Genomic DNA, 15,091 nt, shown 5'->3' on the forward strand with positions numbered 1-15,091 from the left:
GAGTCTCCTAAGAAGAAGGAATTATAACAGTTTACCAAACGTTTTTCAAATATATATGTCAATTAGGTGCTACACCTTGCCGAAGAACTAAAACAAGAGAAAAGTAGATTTATGATCCAACCTAAAGGCATTTAGGTGAGAGCAGGAAGACATATGCTGATAATTAAACTCTGAGAAGGTTTATTCAGGCAGCTTTTAGGAGAGTTTTTGGTTGTTTGTTTGTTTTTAGCTAGATTTAAATATGTCCATTTAAAGAAAAAGCAAAAACTAACCTTTGATCACCAAGAAGGGCCTGACACTGACTGTTTCAGTCACTTCTACATATATTAAATCACTTAATCCTCATAATAACCCCATGAGACAGGTATTACTATCCCCTGTCTATAGAAATGAAAATCGAAGTCCAAAGGCTAAGCAGTTTACCCTAAATTATAAAGCTGGTGGTAAATGGCAAAGCCAAGATTTGAATCCAGTTCTGTGTTGTCATTCTTTCCACCACACCAGCCAGCTTCCCTTATGGGTGATAGGCCAAAGGACCAATGAGACACCACCTTCCTGAGCTCATTCAAAGCAGGAACAGGATCATACTCAACTGCTTTTGCCACAGATACCACAATATTTAGCCCTTAGCAAGAGTTTAATACGTCTGTTTGATCTGAATTGATACGAACTTGATCCTCTCTGAAGAGAATATTTAAGCAAAGACACCAATGAGGAGGAGTCAGTTGTGGGCACACTGAGGAAGAATGTTACAAGCACAGGGAACAGCAAGTACAAAGACCCTGAGGTAGGAAGTTGCTGATTGTATCTGAGGAACAACCAGGAAGCTCAATGTGATTGGCGCTAAGAGGGAGAGAAGGAAACAGGAAGACGTTGACTTTACAGAGGAAGCCGGGCTCAGGTCCTCAGCGCCACTGCCACTCACTGTGAAAGAGACGAAGCCCCAGTAACCCCTGATCAGCAGATTACGTTGCTTCACAGGAGAAAGGAAGCAAGACTGAGCTGTTAGAAATAATATGTGCCAGGGAAAGGGGTAAGATGTTTAGTGTACTGTTTCAGTTAATCCTCACATCATTTATACTGACTTAGGTATTATCCCAGTTTTACAGTTTGATAAAATGGGGAAAGAGAAATATTAAATAATGTGGTTTACAATTTGTCAGTGGCAGAGACAGGATTTGACTCCAGTCTCTGACTCCAAAGCTAAAGCCTGCTCTTTGTGATGTGTCACATTTTCTCATTTGAAATACTGAATAAAAAAGAAGAGATCCATGCATGCATGCATTGAAAACAGAATTATTGTTCATTGCTATGTGACAGACATTTAGAAATAGTATTAAAATGAAATAGAGCATTTAAAAAAATCTTTGTATGATTTCTTTCTCACCAGTCATTTGCTTTTAATACTTTGCATATTTGCAGGTAGATGGACTATAAGGCACTTGCCCAACAAACTGCTCAAGAAATTTTAGGTTACTATCAAGATACATCAGGCTGGAAAGTGGTTAAGAATTCAGTAAGAAAACAAGTTAAATATATTTCAAGAGTTTGTTTTTTAATGGAAAATAAATCATTGCAAAGACTTTTTTTTTAATATTTTCTTTTACAAACCAAAAAAGGTTTTTACTTTCATTTTTTTTGTTTGTTTTTTATATTTCATTTCTTTCTGTATCTGACAGCTAATTTATTTGTGGATTTTTTATTCCTCTTTGAGAAAAAAATAACTGTTTCCAGCAAGGCTTCTAAAAAATTCCATGGAAATCTGTGAGTACAATTTCCTATTTATAATCATGGTTTTGAATTCAATGACATTAATCTATCTAGAATTCAGTGCTGCTGCTACTGCTGCTAAGTTGCTTCAGTCGTGTCCGACTCTGCAACCCCATAGATGGCAGCCCACCAGGCTCCCCCGTCCCTGGGATTCTCCAGGCAAGAACACTGGAGTGGGTTGCCATTTCCTTCTCCAGTGCATGAAAGTGAAAAGTGAAAGTGAAGTTGCTTAGTCGTGCCCAACTCTTAGCGACCCCATGGACTGCAGCCTACCAGGCTCCTCCATCCATGGGATTTTCCAGGCAAGAGTACTGGAGTGAGTTGCCAGTGCCTTCTCCAAGAATTCAGTGCTACTTCATTAGCTATAAGACATTATTTGATAGTGAACAGGAAATAGAAATTACTTATAAAGTCACTTGGTTGAAACGTGGATTAATAAAAATAGAGTAATATGTACCATCGAATTTTCAAACTTGAAGACAGAAAAAAAAATCACTTCTAGTGAATACTTCACAAAACTAGGAATTTCCACTTCAAGAACTAATAACTGTAAAAATAGATTGGTTTTTTCTTAGAGTATTTTGTGGTCTTTTCAACATTTCACCTTTCCATTAAGTGAACCACTTAAAGATAAAGTTTATTTCCCCAATATATTTCTCTTGCAAATATATATAATTTTTTCTGTAAGTGCTTTTAAGGATATTGTGTATGTGTGTGTGTACACATGTGTGCGTGTTTAGTTGCACAGTTGTATCCGACTCTTTGCAACCCATGAACTGTAACCCTCTGGGCTACCCTGTCCATGGAATTTTCCTGGCAAGAATACTGAAGTGGGTTGCCATTTCCTCCTCCAGGGGATCTTCCCAACCCAGGGATCAAACTTATGTCTTCTGAGTTCTCTTGCATTGGCAGGCAGATTCTCTTATAATTTTTTCTGTAAGCTGCTTTTTAAGGATATTTTTTAGGAACCTGTTGTTTCAAATTCAAATACACTAAGGGAAATTGTGCAGACTTTTTTAAACCATATTTTTAAGAGTTGTTTATGTGTTATTTAGAAAACCAAATTTGACTGAGTTTCTTTTCGTGGCGGGGGCAGGGGGGAGGGTTGTTGTTCAGTGGCTCAGCGGTGTCCGACTCTTTCCGACCCCATGGACTGCAGCACGAGAAGCTTCCCAGTCCTTCACCATCTCCCTGAGCTTGCTCAAACTCATGTCCATTGAGTCACTGAGTGCATTCAACCATCTCATCCTCTGTCACCCCCTTCTCCTGCTTTCAATCTTTCCCAGCATCAGGGTCTTTTCTAGTGAGTCAGTTCTTCCCATCAGGTTGCCCAAGTATTGGAGCTTCAGCTTCAGCATCAATCCTTCCAATGAATAATCAGGGTTGATTTCCTCTAGAGTGGTATCATCTGCATATCTGAGGTTGTTGATATTTCTCCCAGCAATCTTGATTAGAGCTTATGAGTCATCCAGCCCAGCAATTCACATGATGTACTCTGCATAGAAGTTAAATAAGCAGGGTGACAATATACATACAGCCTTGCCTATTCCTTTCCCAACTTTAAAGCGGTCCATTGTTTCATGTCCAGTTCTAACTGTTGCTTCTTGTCCTGAATACAGATTTCTCAGGAGACAGGTAAGGTAGTCTGGTATCCCCATCACTTTAAGAATTTTCCACAGTTTGCTGTGATCCACACAGTCAAAGCCTTTAGCAGAAGTCAGTGAAGCAGAAAATTGGAGAAGGAAATGGCAACCCACTCCAGTGTTCTTGCCTGGAGAATCCCAGGGACGGGGGAGCCTGGTGGGCTGCTGTCTATAGGGTCGCACAGAGTCAGACACGACTGCAGCGACTTAGCAGCAACAGCAGTGAAGCAGAAATAAATGTTTTTCTGGAATTCCCTTGCTTTTTCTTTGATGCAACAGATGTTGGCAATTTGATCTCTGGTTTTCTAAACCCTGCATTTTCTAAATCCAGCTTGTAAATCTGAAGTTCTCAGTTCATGTACTATTGAAGCCTAGTTTGAGGGGTTTTGAGCATTACCTTGCTAGCACATGAAATGAGTGCAGTTGTATGATTTGAACATTCGTTGGCACTGCCTTTCTTTGGGATTGGAGTGAAAACTGACAGTTTAATTATAATACAGACAGACCCATTTATTATATATTGTCTATGGCTGTTTCACTGCTGCACTAATAAAGTTGAATAATTGCAACATGGAACATGAAGTCTATGTTCTATGTCATGAAGCAAAGCCAGATTATTTACCATCTGGCTCTTTACTGAAAAGTTTTCTGAGCTCTGCTTATATCATATTACATTCTTAAGAATTAAGGCCACAAGATGCTGCACAACCACACAAGCATCTCATCAGTTACTTGAGGCTTATGATAAATAGAGCATGTAAAAGTTTATGAGAAAGAATTTAGAAAAATTGTAAATGAAAGTAGTCCTTTTAAAAAAACAACAATAGGGACTTCCCTGATGGTCCAGTGGTTAAGCATCCACCGCCCTATACAGGGGACATGATTCAATCCCTGCTTGGGGAACTGAGATCCCACAAGCCATAGGGCAACTACACCCACTCCCCTTGACTACTGAGCATGTGCACTCTGGAGACAAGCCAGACCCAGAGGGGAGCCCGCACACACCAACAAAGGCCCACCTGGGTTCTGCGACTAAGACATGGTGCAGCCAAATAATTAAAAAAAAAAAAAAAAGACAACTATAGAAACAGTACAAACAAAATTTGTTGAAAAATGAATGTTTAAATAATTTATATTAACTATTGCAATGCATATTTAAATAAAACTGTTACTGGCTTCCCTGGTGGCTCAGTGGTAAAGAATCTGCCTCCCAATGCAGGAGACACAGGCTTGATCTCTGGGTCGGGAAGATCCCCTGGAGAAGGGAATGGCAACCTGCTCCAGTATTCTTGCCTGGAGAATTCCATGGACAGAGGAGTTTGGCCGGCTACAGTCCATGGGATCACAAAAGAGTCAGACATGACTTAGCAACTAAGCAACAACTTACAATTGAATATTAGTATTTTAAATCACTAATATTACCTTCAAATTTTCTTTATATTATTTGTTAAATTAGTGTGCTTTATACTGTGAGACCATATTTTCAACTTAGGCTAAATTCAATTAAATTTTGAATTTTCTTTATTTTGTTAACCATAGATATCGTGTTGAAGCAATGATTCCAGAATCGACATCTAAACTATCTGATTTCCTCTTCAAACCTGAAAACAGAGTCACATGGGACAAATCATTGAAAATGTACAACATGGTACTAAAGATTGATTTGGTAATTTATTGTTTAATGTTGGACCTTTACTGTATTAATGCAGTTTTAGCTTTATATCTTAGTGATTTCAGTTTATTACATCTGTATTTTATATATTCAAATCAAGTTGAAATCTTTATAAAAAGCTTAAAACTTTTTTCTTTATTAATTGAGAGTTCAATTCCAGTTAGCTTTATTCTATTTTTAGTGCATACCACATTCTGAAACTGGTCAGCTCTCCTGCAGATGTGTGCCTTTGGTTATTGATAGGACTGAACTCATGGATTTTCCTCCTCCATCAAGGGGAAAAAAAATTAAGCATGCCTTGTTGATGGAAGTCAGTAGATTTATCGTAGTCATAACACACTAGATAACATTGTAGATACTGTTAAGGACCTAAGAACAAATAGCATGTAACTTTTTAAACGCATGTGTGAAATAACGTTATGATGGTTGTGGTTTTAGAAACACTTTCAAATACATTATCTCAGAGATGAAGGGGAAGAATAAAAACAGAGAAAAGAAAAATAGAGGTGATGGAGTAGGAAGTTAAAGTCCTAGAGGTGAGAGAAAGGAAGACAGAATGCAAGAGGCAAATGGGGCTTAGAAGGGCAGAGGAGCAGGGTGAGGCGAGGCCACACTGAGAGCTCAGGAGGAGAGGAAATGGGTGAAACGAGAGAGACTGAGATGCAGTGGAAAGGGGGAGAAACAGAAGACGGGAGTCGGCTGAGGGACTCCGAACTCTGCTGCAGTACCGTGTCACTCTGGTACTTACGAAGACTGTTAGACGTCACGATACGTAAATTACACCTTAGCAGGCTGTTTTTCAGAGAAGGCAATGGCAACCCACTCCAGTACTCTTGCCTGGAAAATCCCTTGGATGGAGGAGCCTGGTAGGCTGCAGTCCATGGGATTTCGAAGAGTCGGACATGACTGAGCGACTTCACTTTCACTTTTCACTTTCATGCATTAGAGAAGGAAATGGCAACCTACTCCAGTGTTCTTGCCTGGAGAATCCCAGGGATGGAGGAGCCTGGTGGGCTGCCATCTATGAGGTCACACAGAGTCAGATACGACTGAAGTGACTTAGCAGCAGCAGGCTGTTTTTAAAAAATGACTTCTGTATTTTGGCTAATAATAATTTTAATAGAAGGAAATGGTAAAGGTGAAGAATGTTGGCGGAATGCAAACTTTTATGATTTTTACAAACAGTTGCATTTGTAAAATTCCAGATTACTGAGTCTGGTTCTTTAAGTCTCCAAGCCCATTTCACTCATCAAACAAATGTCCCACATACCTGCCATCACTTTACCAGTTATTTAGAACTCTGTAGGTTACCTGCACCTCCTTCTGTTAAACTGATTTTAAAATCTGGGATGAGGATGAGGTTGCAGAAAAGCCCGGGAAGGTAAAGTAGTTTCATCTTGGAGAAAGGCTCTGGAGTTCTTGTCCACAGAGAACACAGTTCTGTGACCCTCTTGGGATTTGAACTTGGTCTATCACAAATGAAAATGCAAACATTGTATTGTTTCATTCATAATTGTATGATACTAATTATACAGTTTCGTTAGCATTTCAGATATTTCTGTTTTTGCTGCAAGTCAGCTACAATAATGGAAAGTATAGTAGATTTGGCATCAAAAGACTTGAAAACATATTCAGAGGAATTTCAGTTCAGTTCAGTCACTCAGTCGTGTCTGACTCTTTGCGACCCCATGGACTGCAGCACACCAGGCCTCCCTGTCCATCACCAACTCCCGGAGTTTACTCAAACTCATGTCCATTGAGTCAGTGATGACACCCAACCATCTCATCCTCTGTCATCCCCTTCTCCTGCCTTCAATCTTTCCCAGCATCAGGGTCTTTTCAAATGAGTCAGTTCTTTGCATCAGGTGGCCAGAGAAATTTAGATTTGCCCAAGGTCAACACAGACAGTGTATGGTAGAACCAGGACTTATACTGATCTCCTGATTCAGATTTGATGTCTTTTTCAGTAGACCATAATATCTCTGAATCACATTACACAATGAGAAGACTTTTTCTGCCTTCTTATGAATGTTTGTAGCATTCATTTTGCAAGGGTGCATTTTAATTGACTCATTCACTCCATTGGTGAGGAAGGGATTCCTGCTCTAGGGTTATGGCGGTGGTCAAACAAACACTTTGACACCAGCACTTAGACAAATAAGATCTACAGCAGTTTATTAAGACTAATCACAGCCCAGGAAAGGAAGACTGTTAAGACTTTGTTAAATTAACATTTGTTGGTGGGGCACAGGATGCCAGTGGTGAGCCAGGTTCAACAAATGACCACAAAAGAAATTGAAATAGAGAAGTTTATTACAGTCCTGGAGGAAGTGCGTAGCACACGTTAAGGGCCCTGTGTGGGGAGGTCAAGGTAGGGTGCAGACAGGTGGACGTGCGCCTTTATTAGGGTCTGTGGGTAGAGTGCTTTGGGGTTCCTAGGCTAAGGCCAGATTGATCATTTGGAACCAAACATGGCAGGATTTTAGTAAACTACACAGGTGGTCTGATTTAAGGGGCTCACAAGGGGAAGGCCCTGGGAAGTGTGGGAGACTGCTGATCAGAAGGGCTGTTGGGGAAGTCATATCAGGAACTTAAATTTGCTTGTGACTCTTCAGGCTATTATCTAAGCTATGCTTACGTGAGAGAGCTGGTGTTAGTTTAAGCCCCTGCAGGCTGCTTGGCCAAACAAAATGGATGCTGAGGCAGCAGTACGTGGAGTAGCTCAGCTAGGCTCTCCAGGACACACCATGCCCCGCAGTGTGACAGGGGGGTTGCACTCAGTAACAGAGTTAATAACCAGGAGTTGTGCACAGCAGGTTTTGTAGTATCAAGAAGCTGAGGTGACCCCTGATTCTTGCAGGAGGATCTGATTGGTTGTTGGACTAACTCTACAGGGTAGCAGGGAACTGAAACCCACTACTCAGGTGTAAGTAGGAACTGTGTCTTATCCTGCTGATAAGGAGAATTGTTGGACTAAGGGCTCTTACCTATGGGAACAGAATGAAGAGAGGATCTTGCAGTTTGGCCATTCAAGACTCAATTTTAACAGATGTCAAAGCAGCCCATATACTGGTCTTTAATTCTAGGCTTTACACCACAGGCTGCTACGTCAATATATTATTCTGAATATATCACCTAGTCAGTGTGGGGTAGCAGACACACTATGGTACTGGAAATCTGGAAACCCAGGTTCTAGTTCTGTACATCTCTCTAGTTCTACACGTAATTTAATCGCTAAGTCGCTTCAGTCATGTCCGACTCTGTACGACCCCAATGTTAGGCTTCAATTTCTTCATCTAAAAATTCAAATATTAGATAATATCAAGATTCTTTTCTAAATTTATTGTATTTGTAATTTATATTAACCCCTTGTTAGATATATGATATGCAAATATTTTCTCCCACTCTGTGGGTCGCCTTTTCATTTTGTTAATGGTTTCCTTTGCTGTGCAGAGGCATTTTAGTTTAATGTAGTCCCACTCTTTTATTTTTGCTTTTGTTGCCTTGCACTTATGATTACACATCTAATATTTCTTTAACACTGAAAATGCAAGCTGACTTGGTGATAAATTCTTAAAACCTCAAAGCCATGCTTTTTCCAAAAACAGGCCAAACTTAGTGAAATTCTTTGGGGAACAGTACAAAGAACAGATATTAAATAATTGTTGCAATTTTTATGATTTGATTTGTTTCAGGATACATTCCTGTGTCATACCATTACAGAAAGTTTTGCCATGGGCTCAATTTCCCCCCGAGACTTTATCAACTTAGTCTCTGTGAAGCACTATGAAGGGAATATGGATGTTATCAGCTGTAAGTTGAAATATTTTGCCCACACTTGGGAATTACTATGAGTCATTAATAATTTTTTTTCTTTTAACTCACAGTTTGAAAGAATATTTTCAATTAATTACTCATATTTATTTGGTGAGTCCAATAAATACATGTGTACTGTAGGTAAGCCTGAAGTTTTTAACCTAATTCTGGAGGTGCCATTTATATCATAGTCAATGACTCTGGCATCTCCTGGCCTTTTTGAAGCATATACCCTGCAGCACTGAATATAGCTAAACCTTCACAGCGTACATCACAAAACTACCAAGAAACAAAATGGATCTTTGGATATATACTTCTATATTTGAATATGTAGAATGGGTATATCTAAAAACTGATAAAAATCCTGAAGAAAATTCCACTAGATAGCTCTTTTCATAGCTCTTTTCATAAATGTGCTTACATTTCTTTTAAAAACTGAAAGTTTTAACATACTCTTATCCATTGCTTGTTGCTCAGTCACTAAGTTGTGTCCAACTCTTCATGATCCCATGGACTGTAGCCAACCAGGCTCCTCTGTCCGTGGGATTTCCCAGGCAAGAATACTGAAGTGGGTTGCCATTTATTTCTCCAGTCCTTATCCTATCCCCCACCCCCAGCCAAAAATGTGTCACTCTGTAAAATGCAAATGTGTAGCCACTTCCTATCTGCATTATTCACTTAAAACATGCCAGTTTACACTCCAGAGATCTTTGGACTCCTAGAACTCAAGATAATTTACGGAGAAGGGACTTTGGTAGGACAGTAGTAGCCTAGAGCCTGTTTTTTTCCTCTGCAATTCAATTTAATCTCGCTATTCCTATGTGAATAGTTGCCCCTACTGTAACTACTTGGGGACAGGGACAGTTAACTGTTGCTAATTACTCTTTTCCGCTTGTAGGACTCTAATTTTCAGAGTACAAGTCTGAGTAATAGCTCTGCTAATAGCACTCACGCGCACAATTAGCTCTGTTGACCGTATATACCACTGGGGACTGATGTTCATCACTTTCACATATTTGTCTCATATATTTTCATACAACTGTCATTAGTCATCTCATTTTCAAATGAGGGCACATAAACACTTATTCACTGCCTATAACACAAAATACTGTCCATTTGAATCAGAGATCTCTTATTGATCTCTTATTGTCTATCTTGAAACCATTCTATTTGTGTCTCATTTTTGATGGTCAGAAGGAAGGTCAAAAAGAAGTATAGAAGATAAAATCCATGAATAGTTATAATCAGTCATTCAGTGATCACTACTGAATTTGCTTTTAAGTGATTTTCTTTGAATGAGTTTTTGATGAACACTGATAGTTTTCTTCTTAATGTTTCCACTGTTGTTTAGCTTACTGTGTACTTTGCTTTTAGCTAAATGTTTTGCATGCATTTTCTCACCAGTAAGGAAACTGAAGTTCACAGAAATCAAGTTACATAGCTAAGCAGCAGCTCAAGTCTTTCTGATTTTCCAGAATCTGTGCTAACTACCATACTGTGTGCCTCACAAAAGACCCATACTTGTTTGTGGAATGTAACAAAATTAAAAAAAATAAAGACAAATATAATCTCCATATTTTAAACAGAGAAAAAAGATGTTAATATCAATTTTGGCAGTACCATTTTGCCAACGCAACTGGCTCTATTAATATGATGGAACAGATAGTGAAAATGGGAAATGCATACACATTTCCCACATTTTGTCTCCTAACTAGAGCTTAATGTTGTATTTCCTACTGAAGTGATTATGTATATTAAAATCATATAGGAAAATTCTCTGATGAGCAGGATTCAGTTGCACAGACTAAAGAAATACATATTTTAAAATGTTTTTAGGAAGAGTATCTATAATTATCATAAACGTGAAGATAATCAGATCTCCTCCCTTCTACCTTCACATGCAGTTTTGCAGTTACACTGCATAATTCCTAAAACAAAATCTACTGATTTTTAATCATACATTGAAGTTAGCTACAGGGAATTGGCAGAAAAGAGCATTTAAACTGCCTCCATTGACAGGCTAAATAACACATCAAATATTTTATTTTAAAAATGATAAACCAAAAAAATTTATCCTAGTAGATTAGTCTGTTTCTTTGTAATTTCTGCTTCAGACCTCAGAAAGTAAATAAATTATACTTGTAACAGTTCTTCTTGTATGTAAAAGGTAGCAGCGTCTTTAGAAGTACTAGCCTGAAAAAGTGTGAGAAGACAGTAGTGATACTTTTTCATGCTAGTACTTGTAGTATGATACTTTTTCATTTTTGGCCTGTGTACACACTCAAGTGTGAAAACATACATACCTATGTTAATTAATGTCAGTGTTAAATCAAATGCTATGTCATGCATTTTTGAAAATATGCTACTGGAAACAGAATTGTTTATCTTTGTGGCATAGGTTTCATTTTAATTTTTCTTTTGATCACTTAGCTACTAGTGTGGATTTTCCAGCATATCCTCCATCCTCAAGTTACATCCGAGGTTATAACCATGCATGTGGCTATATATGTTTACCTGTGCAAGAGTAAGTGTTATTTCCATATATTTATTGTTTAACCATTTTTTAGTTCAGTTTGTAACTTGCTAACTAACTCACCAGAAATATTTTCTGGTATATCCTGTTGGGGGGAAAAATGCCCCTAAATACATTTTTTAAAATAGTTTTTCAAGTATTTTTCATCTTAAGTAGAATCAGAATAGATAATTCCCTTAAAGTATAATTTACAGTTTTCTGGCACTAGTCATGTGTTCACAGACATCATCAGCCCTCCAGTGAACCTTGACCTGATGTTTTATGTTTCTCCATTCGTCAGTTCTGTGAATTATTAAAGGACTTTTGCAAATGAAAAATAAATTTCTCTAGAATTATAATAGTTACATTTATCAGCAATGAATCATGCTTTACTTTGAATATATTCTTTCCAATGGACTACTTACTATGAACAGATACCTGCAGAATAAGCCACCCAGTAGGTAAATTCAGAGAGGGAAGAGCTGGAGAAATTAGAGATGAGCCTCTGCCCACAGGTGGCCAGCCACTGGATAAGATGGTGACATCCAATACACATATTCTGTAAATGCATATATATATTAATTCACTATATAGCATTCTACAACTTCCTTACATATTTGCTAAATGACTTTATATTAAATAAGATACTGGCACATAAAACGACATGTGAAACTTTATATTGGTCAGATGTAAACCACTCAGTAGGAGAAAAATACGTATTGAAGGAAGTCAAAATAAAATGACACTTAGGCCCATATTCCTTAATGTTTAGACCCATATTCCTTAATGTTTTCTACTAAATTAGAGAACTAAAAGAAATCCACAAATATTTACATTGATGGACAGGATCATTGGTTCAGATGATGATGATGATGACAGTGTAGTCTTTCTCCCCATCTATCAATTTTGATTATATAGCCAAGACTGTATTCTCCACAGCAGGAAAGGATAAAACAAGGGAAAGATTATTACTCCATATCAGGTAGGTGAATCAGCTGCTAGTCGGGATCCTGGTTGGGAAGTTACACAACCTAAAGTGTGCTTCACAGGCAAAGTCCCCTTCTTGCACCTTGTCACCATTCCCTTTCCACTGCAAAAAAAAAAAAAAAAGAGAGACAGAGAGAAAAACACTAATTTAGATATTCTACCCAGAGTGGAACTCTGCCTAGCAACCTGCTGGAGAAGGATGCTGACAAAAAAGTGATTCTTCTGTACCTTTTCCTTTTGTGCAGCTCAAGTCCTGTAGTAAATTTATAAAGCATATTATCTACAGTAAACATACTCTCCAGTAAATCTTGGAAAAGCTTTGTTAAGTGTGTAAAGCCCTAGTAAATTCACATAGAGATTTAAGGCCATACAAATTGCTAATGAGTCCAGCCATTTGAGACAATGTAAAAATAGTCTAAACTCTGCATAGAAAAAGGTGTAAGAAAATAGATGCTCATATGGTTGGTTGGAGCAGTGGTCTTCAAACCCCTCTAAGAGAATTTTGTAAAATCGTATATTGCCTTGCACATTTTTAAGTTGATATTAAAATTTTGCATAGCATTATATCAAGAGGGTGAAATTTCCAGCATACTATAAATCTTGACACTTTAAAAAAATGTTTGTATCACACTTCTAAGTGCATTCATCAGAACCTAAATACTGTAACAACTTGAAACCTACCACTACATTATCAGTTTCAAAATACATATAACCTTTAACAGTCAGAAATATTATATCATTTCTTTTCTCCTTGATCTGATATTTTTACTCTTTTTCCCTTGCATAATTTTATCCAAATAAAATATATTTTATGCTTCAGGTTCTTTTATCAATCAGTGTTTATGCTGTGGGTTCTTTTATCAATCACTGTTTACTTTCTATCATACCTCTATAAGAATAAGTACCTAATTTTTAAAATTTCTTTTAATTTCTGTGACCCTAAGTATCTAACGCTGAAGAAGCTGAAGTTGAACAGTTCTATGAAGACCTATAAGACCTTTTAGAACTAAAGCCCCAAAACAATGTCCTTTTCATTATAGGGGCTGCTGCTGCTAAGTCGCTTCAGTCATGTCTGACTCTGTGCGACCCCAGAGACAGCAGCCCACCAGGCTTCTCCGTCCATGGGATTCGCCAGGCAAGAACACTGGAGTGGGTTGCCATTTCCTTCTGCAATGCATGAAAGTGAAAAGTGAAAGTGAAGTCGCTCAGTCATGTCCAACTCTTCCCGACCCCATGGACTGCAGCCTACCAGGCTCCTCCATCCATGGGATTTTCCAGGCAACAGTACTGGAGTGGGGTGCCATTGCCTTCTCCCTCATTATAGGGGACTGGAATGCAAAAGTAGGAAGTCAAATTTGGCCTTGGAGTACAGAATGAAGCAGGGCAAAGGCTAATAGAGTTTTGCCAAGAGGATGCACTGGTCAAAGCAAACACCCTCTTCCAACAACACAAGAGAAGACTCTACACATGGACATCACCAGATGGTCAACACTGAAATCAGATTGATTGTATTCTTTGCAGCCAAAGATGGAGAAGCTCTATACAGTCAGCAAAAACAGGACCGGGAGCTGACTGTGGCTCGGATCATGAACTCCTTATTCCCAAATTCAGACTTAAATTGAAGGAAGTAAGGAAAACCACTAGACCATTTAGGTATGACCTAAATCAAATCCCTTATGATTATACAGTGGAAGTGAGAAATAGATTTAAGGGACTAGATCTGATAGACAGAGTGCCTGATGAACTATGGACTGAGGTTCGTGACATTTTACAGGAGACAGGGATCAAGACCGTCCTCAAGAAAAAGAAATGCAAAAAAGCAAAATGGCTGTCTGAGGAGGCCTTACAAATAGCTGTGAGAAGAAGACAAGTGAAAAGCAAAGGAGAAAAGTAAAGACATACCCATTTGAATGTAGAGTTCCAAAGAATAGCAAGGAGAGATAACAAAGCCTTCCTCAGCGATCAATGCAAAGAAAGAGGGAAACAATAGAATGGGAAAGACTAGAGACCTCTTCGAGAAAATTAGAGATACCATGGGAACATTTCCTGCAAATATGGGCACAATAAGGACAGAAACAGCAAAGACCTAAAAGAAGCAGAAGATATTAAGAAGAGGTGGCAAGAATACACAGAAGAACTGTACAAAAAAGATCTTCACGACCCAGATAATCACGATGGTGTGATCACTGACCTAGAGCCAGATATTCTGGAATGTGAAGTCAAGTGGGCCTTAGAAACTTATCACTATGAACAAAGCTAGTGGAGGTGATGGAATTCCAGTTGAGCTATTTCAAATCCTAAAAGATGATGCTGTGAAAGTGCTGCACTCAATATGCCAGCAAATTTGGAAAACTCCGCAGTTGCCACAGGACTAGAAAAGGTCAGTTTTCATTCCAATCCCAAAGAAAGACAATGCCAAAGAATGCTCAAACTACCGCACAATTGCACTCATCTCACAGGCTAGTAAAGAAATGCTCAAAATTCTCCAAGCCAGGCTTCAGCAATATGTGAACCGTGAACTTCCAGATGTTCAAGCTGGTTTTAGAAAAGGCAGAGGAACCTGAGATCAAATTGCCAACATCTGTTGGATGATTGAAAAAGCAAGAGAATTCCAGAAAAACATCTACTTCTGCTTTATTGACTATGCCAAAGCCTTTGACTGTGTGGATCACAATAAACTGTGGAAAATTC

At 38.5% G+C, this 15,091-nt stretch overlaps 1 protein-coding gene across 1 annotated transcript in view; it reads left to right on the forward strand.

The window, feature by feature from the left end:
• The first annotated feature begins 340 nt into the window (after positions 1 to 340).
• Positions 341 to 15,091, forward strand: part of STARD6 (StAR-related lipid transfer (START) domain containing 6) — a 19,517-nt gene continuing 4,766 nt past the window's right edge. Inside the window, exons 1-6 of the mRNA XM_010854805.1 lie at positions 341 to 1,033; positions 1,423 to 1,516; positions 1,715 to 1,764; positions 4,953 to 5,079; positions 8,781 to 8,898; positions 11,332 to 11,425. Coding sequence (XP_010853107.1) covers positions 1,427 to 1,516; positions 1,715 to 1,764; positions 4,953 to 5,079; positions 8,781 to 8,898; positions 11,332 to 11,425 — 479 coding nt within the window. The 5' untranslated portion in view covers positions 341 to 1,033; positions 1,423 to 1,426. The remainder of the gene's footprint in view (positions 1,034 to 1,422; positions 1,517 to 1,714; positions 1,765 to 4,952; positions 5,080 to 8,780; positions 8,899 to 11,331; positions 11,426 to 15,091) is intronic.

Source organism: Bison bison, unplaced genomic scaffold (genome assembly GCF_000754665.1).
Source record: "Bison bison bison isolate TAMUID 2011002044 unplaced genomic scaffold, Bison_UMD1.0 scf7180017864349, whole genome shotgun sequence".
Classification (NCBI taxonomy): Eukaryota; Metazoa; Chordata; class Mammalia; order Artiodactyla; family Bovidae; genus Bison; species Bison bison.